The following is a 14,562-nucleotide window of genomic DNA, read 5'->3' on the forward strand; positions in this document are numbered from 1 at the left end:
AGTTTCAAATATCGATTATCGGCCTCCTTGACTACCAATTGTATGGGCCCTGTAAAAACCACATTACTCCATCTCAATATTTAATGATGCAAAAAAACCTGCAGTGATATATGTGATGACAAAGAGAAGATAAATTTGATTAGTTCAATGAGTTGTAATACATCATCCGTGAGAATGGCGGCGAGTGAGGCCTATGATTTAAAAGTTCCTAAACATACGCTCCACCCATCACCAAATCTACACACTGGCTCCGCCCACTTTGTCATATTTTTAGTTGGGCCTTTAAAAAGCTGACCCCAAGCCCGCATTGTTGCTGCCTCTCTATCTGAGTGTCTGGGCCTGGTGGCGCTTGCCTTACCGTGAACCGTTCTCCCAGAGGTCTCAGCTAGCAAACCCTGAGCCGCCATGTCCAAACCGTTGTCCGACCATGACAGGAGGAAGCAGATCTCCGTGCGAGGCCTGGCCGGTGTCGATAATGTCTCCGAGCTGAAGCAGAATTTCAACAGGCACCTCCACTTCACGCTGGCCAAAGACAGAAATGTGGCGACCAGACGGGATTACTACTTTGCTCTGGCCCACACCGTGCGGGACCACTTGATCGGCAGGTGGATCAGAACCCAGCAGCACTACTATGAGAAAGATCCCAAAGTAAGTCCAAGTCGTAACAGGAGCAAATACTTTCTCGGTTTCACTGAGACCTTGTTTAAAATCCTGGAGCTAAAATCCTCCAGAGAATTAGCAACCATGTTTCATCGCATACAAGCAAACGGTTTCTCTTTCCTCCGCTGTACCGGAGGAGCCTGGGTACAATCTAATGCCAGGGCATGACATTTAAACTTCACAAGGGCTTCTTAGCAGTCGGCTGCTAAGCTTCCAATCTTACGGTGCGCTGAAACATTAAACCTCCCCGTGACCTTTTGCTCCTATAGCGCCTCGCCATAAAGCACGCAGCCTCTGCTTGTCTCACATGAGCACATGCCTCCAAGGGCACCGGATTTCATATCCATGCCCCCGTACAGGTGTGTGGCACCCGCCTATAGCGACAACCTGCACACAATCAGAAGCTGACACATACATCATTGCAAACAGTGGAGAAAGCAATATCAATTATATTTACATGAAGGGAAAATTGTTCTTTGCTATTTAATGTATCTCTCTTCGGAATAAAGGGGATTTTTTTTTCTCCCTTTTGTTACATCCAAGAGAGTCATTGTTCTGTCACTTAAGTGCCTTTTGTGTTCACCCAAGCAGGGTGACATTTACTTGAAGAGAGGAATACATTTTTAGAACAGGTTTAATCCAGCGTCGGTCGGATGCAACCTCACACTGAACCCCCCCTTCCCCGACCCTCCCGACTGTATCGACCTTGTTCGCTGCCGCAGACTGAAAGGTCAAAGGTGAATTCCTTGAAAAGAAACCTTGAACAGAGCGGCTGAGCTCATGTACTGAAAAGCGACTATGACAGCCACTTGATTTATTGATGATATTTATAAGTATCATTTAAAAAAGTAACTGGGACAATTAGACCAACAAGAACTGAAGAAATTGACAACATCAAAGCCTGTTAAGATGTGTAACAAGTCATATCAAATAACTGAACTCCTGTCATGGGTCTTTGTGATGCGTTTTTGACAAAACCAAGCTCACGACACGGAGATTAGTTTTCAGTTATTGATGAAAATAAAATATCCTGACAGTTGTCCATTTTAGGATTTCTACATAAACAACGTCCTTAAGGTCTCGCCTTTCATTTGCGGCAGCCAAATGAAGTGTATGAAAATTAAGGATTCTTAGACAATGTGCGCCATTGAAAAATGAATGCGCCAAAACATTTTTTCCCTCAAAATTAGGAATTTTAACATGGCCACATTCAAATTGCTGAAATGTCATCAAATTTTGCTCTACCTTTGTGTATTATATATGACTTTCAAGTGTAAAATCAGAATATATCTTTATTTTCGTTTTCTGAGACATAAGCCTGATTTTGTGAAAACGCACCACATTTAATTTTGATACGTAACTATGTGAAGCACTTCTCCAATCACTCCAGAGTTGAACTCCACAAGGAAAGAATATCACTCTCAGGCTGACCTTTACAACGACCTCCATGGGAGCTATTTTTGCCCAACCAAAATGTTGCCGTTATGTAATACAGAACGCAGTTTGTCCCCTGGTCCCTTCCTTCTACCCTTTGCTTTTGCTCTTCAGTGTGCTTCCGCCTTCTCAATTTCAGAAGAGGTGGGAAATAAAACAAACGGCGAAATGGCAAAGGCTAAACAGGCCCAGGTGGAAGATTACTCATCCATGCAATATGATCCTTGAGAGTATTCTGGGGCATATTATACATTAAATGTGATAGGGGATCCCATTTTTTGTTTCAATGATCTACTGTTCCTTTTAGAATATATGATGCACCAACGTATAAACTGCACCAGCAAAAAAAATAACATTAAATTGGTTTGCGTCATATATAGGCCGCACTGGACTATAGAACACAGGTTGAGGTTGTAACATCAGATATGTACACAGGAAAATGGTGCATTGAAATTTTGTTAAATGTGTGTATTGTAAACTTTTTTTCAAACTACCTGGTTACAGCAACATCACACCATACCTGCACTGCTATTTGGAAAAAAGAGCAGCACCAACATAATTTCAACATAAGATTAACACACTAATCATTAGAATACTGCACCAACACAACAGTATGCATTCACTCATGGTGAGTGTCCTCTGGTGGCGATAGCAGTTCAAGCTATACTCCCATGTCATTTTTAGTTAATGTTTACTGGGAGATTGCCTCCTGGCGGCTAGTAAAAAAACCTGCAGATAAACCATACTGGACTAAGGATTCAAAGCATGCGGAAAAAGTAGCGACTTCTCTTCCAAAATGTACGGTATTCAGACCCCACCCCCAATTATTTGCATATTAGGTCTACTAAAATACTGCTCAGTACATTCAGATCGGTGGCATTTTTGTGGTACTTGGTGTAAAAGTTTGTATATATATATACAACACATCATTTTGTCTTTTTTTCACAGCGTGTGTACTACATATCGCTAGAGTTCTACATGGGCCGCACCCTCCAGAACACCATGGTGAATTTGGCACTGGAAAACGCCTGTGATGAAGCCACATACCAGGTGAAAGGAAGAGGCTCCATCTTTTCAAAACAGCTTCTAAATTTTAAATTGGTTTCTTAATGTCAGCGTGTGCGTGCACTCTGGACTCTTTAGTTGGGTCTGGACATGGAGGAACTGGAGGACATGGAGGAAGACGCCGGTTTGGGCAACGGTGGACTTGGTCGACTAGCCGGTGTGATTTTCATTACGTTTGAATTATTCAGCTCATTACTTCACATAGCTTGAATTTGCGCAGCTTGTTGGAGAATGATTTTCTTTGTCTGCTTTGTGTTGGCTTCCAGCGTGTTTCCTGGACTCCATGGCGTCTCTGGGCCTGGCCGCCTATGGTTACGGTATCCGCTATGAATTTGGTATCTTCAATCAGAAAATAGTGAACGGCTGGCAGGTTAGTCAATATCCTTTTTCTTTGCAAAAAGAAAATAGAAAACACACATATTTATCTGTGTTAGGCTATACACACTTCAAAAAGTCAATTTTAAGAGAGTATAAAAGGCTAACAATAAGAAATACACTCTTATACATTCTAAAATAGAAGAAATAGCTTGAGTAGTTTTTTATTAATATTTCTTTGCTCAAAGGGTGTATTTTTTTTCTCAAAGCAAAATGAAAAACGGATTTTGAATGATTGTTTAAGACCAAAACCGTTTCTCTTAATTTAGGAAATGATAGCATAAACAACAATCTTATTTTTAAAAAAAAGAACTTACCGTAAAGCGTTTACAGAAAGACAGCTATGTTTCCCGGCGCTGTCATTGAAGTTGAATTATATATTAGAATTATGTTTACTTAAATCTATTGTATTGTAGTCATTGTGTTAATTGATAAAGTCATTAGAAAGATTTTGGGGGGTGTTTTCAGTTTTACATTTGCATTTTGGCATGGGAAAAAGTTTGCTTGAAATTTTAAATGAATGAACATTTTTTACTTACATTTAACAGCATTTTAGAACCATTTGCCTCAATCTACGTTCAAATGTGGAGAAAAATCTTCATTTAATGCTTTTAAAAATGACTTTAAAAGTTTTTTTAATGGCATCATGGTTCAGTTGTCGTGGTCATCTACCAACCGAGAGGCTGTTGGTTGGATGGCCTGAGCATTGTCACCCTGTCCAAGTGTTTTAGCAGGACACAGAACCACCAGTTGCTCCTGATGCTGTGTCATCACTAGCCAAATGAGTATTTTCTGTAAAGAGCTTTGAGTAGCCAAGATAGAAAAGCACTAGAGAAGTGCAAGGCCAATCATCATTTAAAGTACCAAATATGTTCTTAGATTTTACCTTATATTGAGCACTATTTGCCATTATTATATTGACAACTACATTAAAAATTTCTGACTTGTTTTTGCACTCATATTGTTCTTAAAACCATTACAAAAATGTTTTGTGGTCAATTAAAATAAAATAAAAAAAAGTTTGATTTGTTTAGCTTACAGTAAGAATTTGCCTAATTTTGTAACATATTTTTTCTTGTTTTTGGTTGAGCACTTTTTGCAGTGTATTCTTGGGTCTTAGTTCAGCACAGATGTGAGTTTAGGCAACTTAATGGCATAAAGTGAATAATATCCATAATTATGTGTTATCATTATCTGGTCTTGATTGTCCTTGTCATTTTCTGGGTCTGACTCAGCTTGGAACGTCCTCACTTAATGAGTGTTTTTCACTGGCAATGTCATTATCAAGGTTGAAGAGGCTGATGATTGGTTGCGCTATGGCAACGCCTGGGAGAAGGCACGTCCTGAGTACATGCGCCCCGTGCACTTCTACGGCAGGACTGAGCATCACCCCGACGGTGTCAAATGGGTTGACACTCAGGTGCAAAAAAGAAAAAAAAAGATATTTATAGAGCTATCAGTAGTCGGATCTAAGAATCTTAATCTGCTTTTCCTGTAATGTGTTGGCAGGTAGTTTTGGCTTTGCCATATGACACTCCAGTCCCCGGCTACAGAAACAACGTAGTCAACACCATGAGGCTGTGGTCGGCAAAGGCGCCATGCGAATTTAACCTTAAAGACTGTATGCGTCTTGCAGCATAAGAATTAGCAGGAAAGGTTTCGTAATGCATTGACGTTTTTTCATTTTTCTTCGCAGTCAACGTCGGTGGCTATATTCAGGCTGTGTTGGACCGGAACCTGGCTGAGAACATCTCCCGTGTGCTGTATCCAAATGACAATGTAAGAAATGAATTAGATAATTAGGTTTTTTTTAATCTGCAAAATTATACAGCCGACACGCGGCACTGCTCCTATTCAGGTACATATCTGAATCTTAGAAGATGGATTTCCATAATCTGGACCTGATGGACCTCAGGGTCTTTGTCTTCAGCTACCTTTTAAATCTGACTGAAGACCTGACCAGCATGCTTCGCCTCGCTACAGGCTCCAGATGAAGGATTTGCTTGATAACCTCAAAGCTTTCGCTATAAACCGTGTCAGGGTAATTTATGTCTGAGCAAGTATGGTCAGAAAATGGCTGACCCAATATTTAGGCAGCGTTTCAATGTAATTTTAGCCAGCACACACTGCTGTTGGGTTATGTTGTCTATTTTTATCTGTAGAATGTAGTGATGACAGTGACAGAGTCAATTGAGGACAGCTTTTATCTCATTTTTTATTAAATGTGGAGCTGATCCTAATTTTTGGGTAAAATGCAAAGCCCTCCACTTTTGGATTGTCATTTATTTATAAATGTCATGTTTAAGTTCACTCAAATATTTTATTTTCGCCACACGGGATCACGCAAACGTATCGTTAGTTAAAAAAAAAAAAAAATCTTAACTTGGTCTAGCATTAACTAAGGTTTGTGTCCTAAAATTAAAATACAATTGCAGAAGTTAAATAGTTAGTTTTTTTTCAGAATTTGTTGAACTCATTATGCTAAATTGATGACTCACCAAACTCTAATTTACATTTTTTTAATCTGTAAACCAAACACAGCGTAGAGCAGTGATCACCGATCTTTTTGAAAGTGAGAGACGCTTCTTGGATATGAGTATGAAAATCTTCTAGTTTGAAACACACTTCTAATGACGAATTTGCTCAAAGTATTTGTCATAATGTTATTCTTAAAGGTTAATCAATGTTATACAGTTTTACGTGAAGAAACTGATCGTGTTAATGATTTCTCACAATAATTAAGAAGCAGCTAGAATAAATATGTGAATCAAATGTAACATGTGTATAATAGGTTGTGAGAAATTTGAAAATCACAATGTTCTATCATTTGTAAGCTAGTCGCAGAACTGGCCTGGCAACTACTCATGTAATTTTTGGGGTCTCTGGCCCAAGATGGTTTTTTGTGGCCCATATGAGCTAATTAAGTTTGTCTACATGTCTCTTGCTAAATGAATTTATTCTCTTTTCCTCTTGTAATGGGAATTGTACAAGATCTAGCAGGATGTAAATATTTGCACAGTACATGCAAATGTACAATAACAATATGAAGCCACGAAAGACTGATAAGTAACACGAGACGTTTTTTTTTAATAACGTGTCGAGGATTAATGGATAAAACCATACTTACGCGTCTCTTTCCTCAGTTCTTTGAGGGCAAGGAGCTGCGTCTGAAGCAAGAATACTTTGTGGTGTCCGCCACCCTGCAAGATATTGTTCGCCGTTTCAAGGTCTCCAAGTTTGGCTCCAGGGAGATTGCTCGCACAGATTTCAGCAAACTGCCTGACAAGGTGAAGGGAGAAAAAAAGAATAACAAAATAGTTTCTGTCAATTTGAAACAGCCCACCTCCTTGCCTCTGTGCTTTACTTACAATGGCCTCTGTCAGTGTGTTCAATGCTTTGTTGCAGTGTTATTATCGTATCAGAATAGTGGAGTGCCACTGAGCACTCCATGAACATTTTCTTCAACTGGCTAATGATATTTAACAATGTTTTGTTTATTCAGGTCGCCATCCAGTTGAACGACACTCACCCAGCTATGGCTATTCCTGAGCTAATGAGGGTTCTGGTTGATGAAGAGAAACTATCATGGGATCAGGTCAGCAGTTATTTTCTTCCAAACCTATAAATTACTCATATAAATCTTCTACCGTGCATATTAACAAATGTCAAATATGCCCTTACGCATAGGCGTGGGATGTGTGCGTGCGTACATGTGCCTACACCAATCACACAGTCCTACCAGAGGCTCTGGAGCGATGGCCAGTGGACCTGTTTGCCCATCTGCTGCCCCGCCATTTGGAAATTATCTATGAGATCAATCGTCGCCACCTGGAGGTTAGAACAGCAAACATGCTCTGCTCACTCTCATATATATATATATATATATATATATATATATATATATATATATATATATATATATATATATATATATATATATATATATATATATATATATATATATATATATATATATATATATATATATATATATATATATATATATATATATATATATATGTGTGTGTGTGTGTGTGTGTGTGTGTGTGTGTAGTTGTACACTGTAGCTCTGTTTAACCAAAAGAATAACCTAAAATACAGGGAGATTTGCTAAATTCAAAAGTAAATTATGCAAGCCTGGGGGTGTGCATTTTGGAAATTAGAATGCAAACTCAAGAATCATTTCCTGTCTGTTTCACATGGCTTGATTCCCCAGTTCAGGCCTTTGGGCTTTGGGGGGGACTAACGACAGGTCCTGGGCTTCTCCACTCCATTGAATGAAGTGAAAGTGACTGCTTCTTTCACCCCAGAAGCCATCCAAGTAAACACTGTGCTCGTTTTCCATGAGCCACAAGTATTCTAAAGATCATGGCTCTAAAATCAAATTTTTCAGCCGCACAATTTCAGGAGGAAATAACAAGGTTTGAGACCTGCCTCTGTCTCCAACGCAAATCTGTCCTTTCTGTCAGCCCCGTTTCACTGCCGAGCTGCAGACAGTTGCTTGGGGACCAACGTGTCAAACTATGAATTAAAGGTGAAAAGTGAAATGAAAATTGCTTTCATTCATCCGTCCGACTCTCACAGCCGTTTTTAAGATGGAGCATGGCGAGATGCTGTTGTTTTCCAACAAGAGAAAGAAGACGGATGAAATCAGAGGAAGGTTTACGTATCATATTTTCTTCAACGTCCGTTCATTTGGCAGAACGTGGCTGCGCACTTCCCCGGCGATAACGACCGTCTGAGCCGTATGTCCCTCGTTGAAGAAGGAGGACAGAAGAGGATCAACATGGCCCATTTGTGCATCGTTGGGTCACACGCGGTCAACGGCGTGGCCCAGATCCACTCCGACATCCTTAAAGCCACCGTGTACGTCTGCCCCGTTCGGCGCAATCCGTGCACCTTTGGCCGTGAGCCCTTTTATTATTTGCGTGTCCTGATTTATGTCTGCCCCGCAGCTTCAAGGACTTCTACGAAATGGAGCCACATAAGTTCCAGAACAAGACGAACGGCATCACCCCCCGCCGCTGGCTGGTGATGTGCAACCCCGGCCTGGCCGAGGTCATCGCCGAGGTTAGCAGTGTTTTTAAACCCGCATACCTCACACTGGCGCCTTGTGTGGAAAAGGCACGTACACGTGTCCCCGTTCTTGTCTACTCAAGAGAATCGGAGAGGACTTTATCCGTGACCTGGACCAGCTGCAGCGTCTGCGCAAGTTTGTGAACGACGACGCTTTCATCCGTGATGTTGCCAAAGTGAAGCAGGTGAAGCCAAGTTCATCTTTTTGATCGTTGAGACTGCACTGCCGGTTGTTCCTCTGGGCTCCGTACGCAAACCTCCATTATGCCATTTTTACAGTCTCTGGATTCGTAGGGGTGCCTGTCATTAAGAGGATTCAGCTTTTCTTGATATTTTTGTTGCAAAATTGTTTTGCTCAATACAACCATATAAAGCTGCGTAAAGGAAATAAAACACAGTAACAACTTGTACAAGTTTCTTAAGCGCTAAAGTCAATCTTGTTATTTTCCAGGAAAACAAACTGAAGTTTTCCGTGCACTTGGAGGAGCACTATAAGGTCAAGATCAATCCGAGCTCCATGTTTGACGTTCAAGTCAAGAGAATCCACGAATACAAGAGGCAGCTACTCAACTGTCTGCACATCATCACCTATTATAACCGTAAGTATTAAACATCCGTCATTAAGTATTATGGCCACCTCAGTGCTGTAATCTCCTCACATCGCTGCCAGGAATCAAGAAAGAGCCCAACAAGCAGTGGACACCAAGAACCATTATGATTGGAGGAAAGGTATGTGTCTAGACACTGACCAAATTTAACCAAAAACCGTCACTAACTACTCGACACTAATCAATCACTGTAACGCAATCAAGCAATAGGTACTGTAACTGATTCATGTTCCAATTAATTAACTCTCAATCTGAAAAAAACCAAACAAACTGTACTGTTCTTGTCACACCTTTACAAAGCATTGAATTACATTTGATGATACCTGCAGTAATCCTATTAAAATCTCACATACTGCCTGCAATGCATTTATGTACCCTCAGGGGTACTCGTCGTGCCATTTGAGAAGCACAGCTTTAGAACAACATTGTGTCATTGTGTGAGAAGATTGAGCTACTGTACTTGCACGCAGACTTACACTATGGTGAGTCACCTAAAGGAGCATTATGCTCAACAATGAATCTGTAGTATTATAAGTTCATTTAAAAATAACATATCTGAGATACCCCCCCCCCCCCTCCCCACCCACACACACTTGTCACTGTGATGATAAGTATACCTAAAAAAGGATCCTTTTAACCAATAACAAAAACAAATAAATAAGTAACATTATTTGACGTTCTTGTTTTATAAAGGTTAGAAGTAAGTCCAAAACAAAAAAAATATATATATCTTAAGGGGGTACTGTGTAAGATTTGACAGTTTTTTCATTACGGACAGCAGGAGGTGCTGCATTTACCATTCTCCGTAACTTTAACAAACAAGGCAGCCTCCAGAGAAGTGTCACACCCTATGTAATATAATTGAATGATAACTAGACCTATGATTATATTTAAAACATACATTTATTTGCAAATTTTTGAAATTTATAATCATTTGACATATTCATTTTTAATGAAACACGGTCTAAACCTTACACAATGTCCCTTTAATGCATTAAGTGCCTATAATTAAAAAAAAAAGGTCAATCATCTAAACTAAAATATTTTTGACCAAGTGAACTGTTTGATGCTGCAAAATAGATATTAAATAAATAAAGAACAACAATTTTCAATTAATGATTATAGTATTATTAATTTTCTCCATCCCTCCATCTAACAAGCTTCCCATACTTTAAATGGCTGCAGAGTAAAAAAGATTAGCGGGAGGCAGCTTCCAAAACGCTTGCGTTGCAAAATCGGGTGGAAGAGTTCAACAAGCGTCCCGGTATAAAATAGATGCTATTCGACTTTGAGGGCCCCATTGTCAGCGGGACTTGTTTGCAGCTGTTTAACACAGCCAGCGTGACATGTCATTTGTTGCAGGCTGCTCCTGGCTACCACACTGCCAAGATGATTATTCGTCTGATCACAGCTATCGGCGAAGTGGTCAACAATGATCCTGTGGTGGGAGACCGGCTCAAAGTCATCTTTTTGGAGAACTACAGAGTCACACTTGCTGAGAAAGGTAATTCAGGCCTGCTATGCTCACGACTGTTTTCTACGAACACCTTTGGCCTCATAACTATAACATATAACCACTGTTACAGTGGTATTAAAAAGAGGGTTCACGGGCGGAAACTGACCCACTTGCAGGTTCAGTCTGAATTTGAAAAATTAAAAAAAAAAAAAAAAAAATCAATAAAAAATGTGACAGTGGATGCAGGGGCATGCCTTTGTTGTGCACAGTCAATTTGTTATAAGCAATTAAAATGCACAAATCAGTAAATTTCAGATTGCATTTTTATCTGAATGTGGTTCTGAACGTTTACATAATTCTTAGAATACAAATATCAACTATTGTACTTGTGTTTGTTTGCATTTAAATCACATAGAAAGCACCAACCTATTGGCATTCATAATTATTGTGCTGGCCGGCTCACTTGACATCAAGTTGACCAGAAAGTGAGACTTGAACTGCAATGAGTGTGAACCTCTGATAAAGAGAAACTGAGCTTACCTCTCATCTTTCAGCCATCCCAGCTGCTGACCTTTCCGAGCAGATCTCCACAGCAGGCACGGAGGCCTCCGGCACTGGCAACATGAAGTTCATGTTGAACGGCGCTCTAACCATCGGAACCATGGATGGAGCCAATGTAGAGATGGCGGAGGAGGCGGGCGAGGAAAATTTCTTCATCTTCGGCATGAGGGTGGAAGACGTAGATGAAATGGACAGGAAAGGGTAAGGCAACAGCCTACACGTGGACAAATAATAAAATGTATTCAAGTGCAACATAAAAATATTCATGTGCTGATCAAAATTTAAAAAAATAGAGTAATATTATTGATAATTAATTGATCTTATTAATCACATTTTAATTTTACCTTATAATTTCCAACAAAAATCCTCAAACAGAGTTTTTTTATTTTTTAAATTTTGATTTATTGTGGAAGATTAAAATACTGATATACAACAACAAAATAGCTTTAGTCAGGTATTTTCTTTCAAAAATGCAATGGTTCGCTACATTAGCATCTTTGTTCTTCACAGCTGGGTGCTTTGCATTGATGTGCTAGGCTAAACTTGGGCTGCTTCTTCTTAAAAGAATGCATATCCCTTTGCCTTTATCGCAAGTGCCCTCTGGACATTTTTTTGAAAGCTAAATGTACCATTCATCGGAACGACAACTCTCACATGCTCTTCCGTTTTCATGTCTTCCTATCAGTCTTGAACTTGGCCTCCTATCCACAACATAAGCCAATCAAGTTATGCCAAATACCAACAGCTCAGGCACAAGAAATCTGATGCATAAAAATTGATGTAATCAGCGTAAAGAAAGCACAAAATTGGGGATGAAAATTAATTAGATTAGCACGCTTGAAATAAATAACGCTTTAAAGATAACTGCAAAAAAGTGAGATTAATTGACGTCAATGGCATTGAATGAGACCGACACACATCTACTCCATATGGGAGTTGTCAAATTTGAAAAATAATACGAGTCTCAAGAAAAGCAATATTTTTGCTATGTCCTTTATATTGTATTTTTAAATACGCACCCCCATAAGGCCACACATTATTTTATGGCAAAGAATGGTTTGTTTACCGCACACCATGGTCAAAACAAAGCACACGGCAGCACATTGTGGGCACCTGCACTTCAAGCAATCACTACATCATTATTCTGCACACCACTTCATAACGAGTGAGGATATTTTCAAATCTGTGGCCTTGGGGATCTGGCTTACACAACTGCGCAGGCTTTACTTAATATTTAATGTTACGGTGGTTACCATGGAAATACGCTACACATTGTTACGTTATGTCAAGGGTTTTTTTTTTTTTGTGATTGTGCCTGTAGATACCATGCTCAGGAGTACTACAATCGCCTGCCTGAGCTGAAACAAGCCATCGACCAGATTGCCGGAGGCTTCTTCAGCCCCAAGCAGCCCGACTTGTTCAAAGAAATCGTCAACATGCTCATGCATCATGACAGGTAAAGGCCTAGGCAGCTCATATCAAAGACAGCCATAAAAATAACACCAGTAACTATAAATTTGCATTTGGGTAGAATCACCAGCGAGTCTAATCATGTACCTGCTGATTTTTCATCATCGAGTTAATTGTGTTATTTTCTGCAGATTTAAGGTCTTTGCTGATTATGAAGACTACATCAAATGCCAGGAGAAAGTCAATGCGCTTTATAAGGTCTGTACAAGGCAATATGCCATGATAGTAATTAAAATGGGCATTCAATTCAAATCCCCAGCAACCGCATGGTCGTTTTATTAATCACTTCTCCTATTATTATTCTCAATCCAGAACCCCAAGGAATGGACCAAGAAGGTAATCTACAACATCGCAGGATGCGGCAAGTTCTCCAGTGACCGCACCATCGCCCAGTATGCTCGTGAGATCTGGGGAATGGAGCCCACACTGGAGAAACTCCCCAACCCTGACAAACTCCATTAAACTGTTCCCATGACAGCATCACCATGATCATAAATATGAACTTGTCTTAAACTTCCAAGAGTCCATCCAAAATTGTTCTGCAGCAGTTTCAAATTCAATTCTGCTTGCGTCAATATACAGAGCTACAAACAAAAACCATAGCTTTTCACGGCATATGCATACGTACACAAAACCACAGCTTGCAGCCACGTTCAAGAGGTGCAGATTGCAATTTAGCTACTGTGAAGTTCATCAAGGAGCTTTGTGGTCGGCTTTGTGAACTGACTGGGGATATTTTTTTTATGCAAAAATCCCAACGGCACTCACGCCCAAACTCATTCTGAATAAAACAATGTCAAAAAATATCATGCCAGCCCGTGTGACTACTTCTTTTGATATTTCCTGTTCATGGTTTCCCTTAAATACAGCAATGTTGTATATACCAACACTGCTGGCCCAAAAAGAACATTGACAATTTGCTCATTCACTCCCATAGACATATTGCCAAATTTTTGCCTACTTATGTATATAGTTTTCAAATTTTCAAAAAATGGTGGGTACAAAATAACTCAATTACTAAAGTAATTGATTATTTTAGGTAATAAAGAAACCTAGAAAAACTTCCTGCGTCAAACTAGTTCCTAGCGTGCTCATTTTTCTTGAAAGATCACACATACCACGACATAGTGAAAGAATTGATTTAATCCAAACAGAGAATGGGAAAGTACACGAGGCCTCGGGCCAGTCCTGCCACAGGTCAGAGCAGAAAATGGCAACCTTTCACCTTTCACATTCACGTCTTATACACTTTTGGGGCATGTCGTCCCACTGTGGAATGCAGGTGTGTGTATATGTGTGTGTGTGTGTGTGTGTGCGTGCGTGCATGGGGATGGTGTCTTCAAAAGTCTTTGTTCTGCTGACCATTCTTTGGAAGAGGGAGGAAGTCTGAGCGCCATAAACCCTGACTGATATCTTCTCTTGATGGCCACAACTGGCTTTGTGTTCATGGTGGAATAATGTGTCGGGGATGCCGTTTGTTCCTTTCGAAGGTGACCGCTAGTCTTGATTTCTCCTGAGCCAAGACTATATCTGCTTCATACTGACATTACGTCGTCTCAATCTTTATTAGAGTTACACAGTTCCATGAACACACTATTTTATTGATAAATTGCATTTAAAAAAGCACACATTTGCTTGAGTAATTAGGTACTGAATCAACTACTTCAAATCATTAGGTTTTAGTGTAAAGGATTACTTCGTATGGAAGTACTAAAGTAATCAACTACTAGTACTTTAGTCATTCAGTACCAGGCATGTGTAGACCCTAAATGTCTGAAATGGAAAAAAAATCATAAAACTATATCTTTGGGATTGAATGGGTTAAGGATAATCTTTCCTATCAGACAAGGTTGTAAT

The 14,562-nt window shown here is 39.8% G+C and overlaps 1 protein-coding gene across 1 annotated transcript; it reads left to right on the forward strand.

Annotated features, from left to right (window-relative positions):
* The first annotated feature begins 327 nt into the window (after positions 1-327).
* pygma (phosphorylase, glycogen, muscle A) lies at positions 328-13,503 on the forward strand. Its single transcript, XM_088440148.1, has 20 exons — positions 328-648; positions 3,043-3,144; positions 3,238-3,316; positions 3,426-3,529; positions 4,823-4,954; positions 5,044-5,155; positions 5,231-5,313; positions 6,678-6,821; positions 7,037-7,129; positions 7,222-7,368; positions 8,237-8,400; positions 8,490-8,604; positions 8,694-8,795; positions 9,062-9,209; positions 9,281-9,339; positions 10,581-10,722; positions 11,229-11,436; positions 12,557-12,691; positions 12,837-12,903; positions 13,018-13,503. The coding sequence occupies exons 1-20, from the start codon at positions 406-408 to the stop codon at positions 13,165-13,167; spliced, it is 2,529 nt and encodes an 842-aa protein (XP_088296274.1). The 5' UTR covers positions 328-405; the 3' UTR covers positions 13,168-13,503.
* Positions 13,504-14,562: the final 1,059 nt, after the last annotated feature.

Source organism: Hippichthys cyanospilos, chromosome 18 (genome assembly GCF_059441005.1).
Source record: "Hippichthys cyanospilos isolate Australia breed blue-spotted pipefish chromosome 18, RoL_Hcya_1.0, whole genome shotgun sequence".
NCBI lineage: Eukaryota > Metazoa > Chordata > Actinopteri > Syngnathiformes > Syngnathidae > Hippichthys > Hippichthys cyanospilos.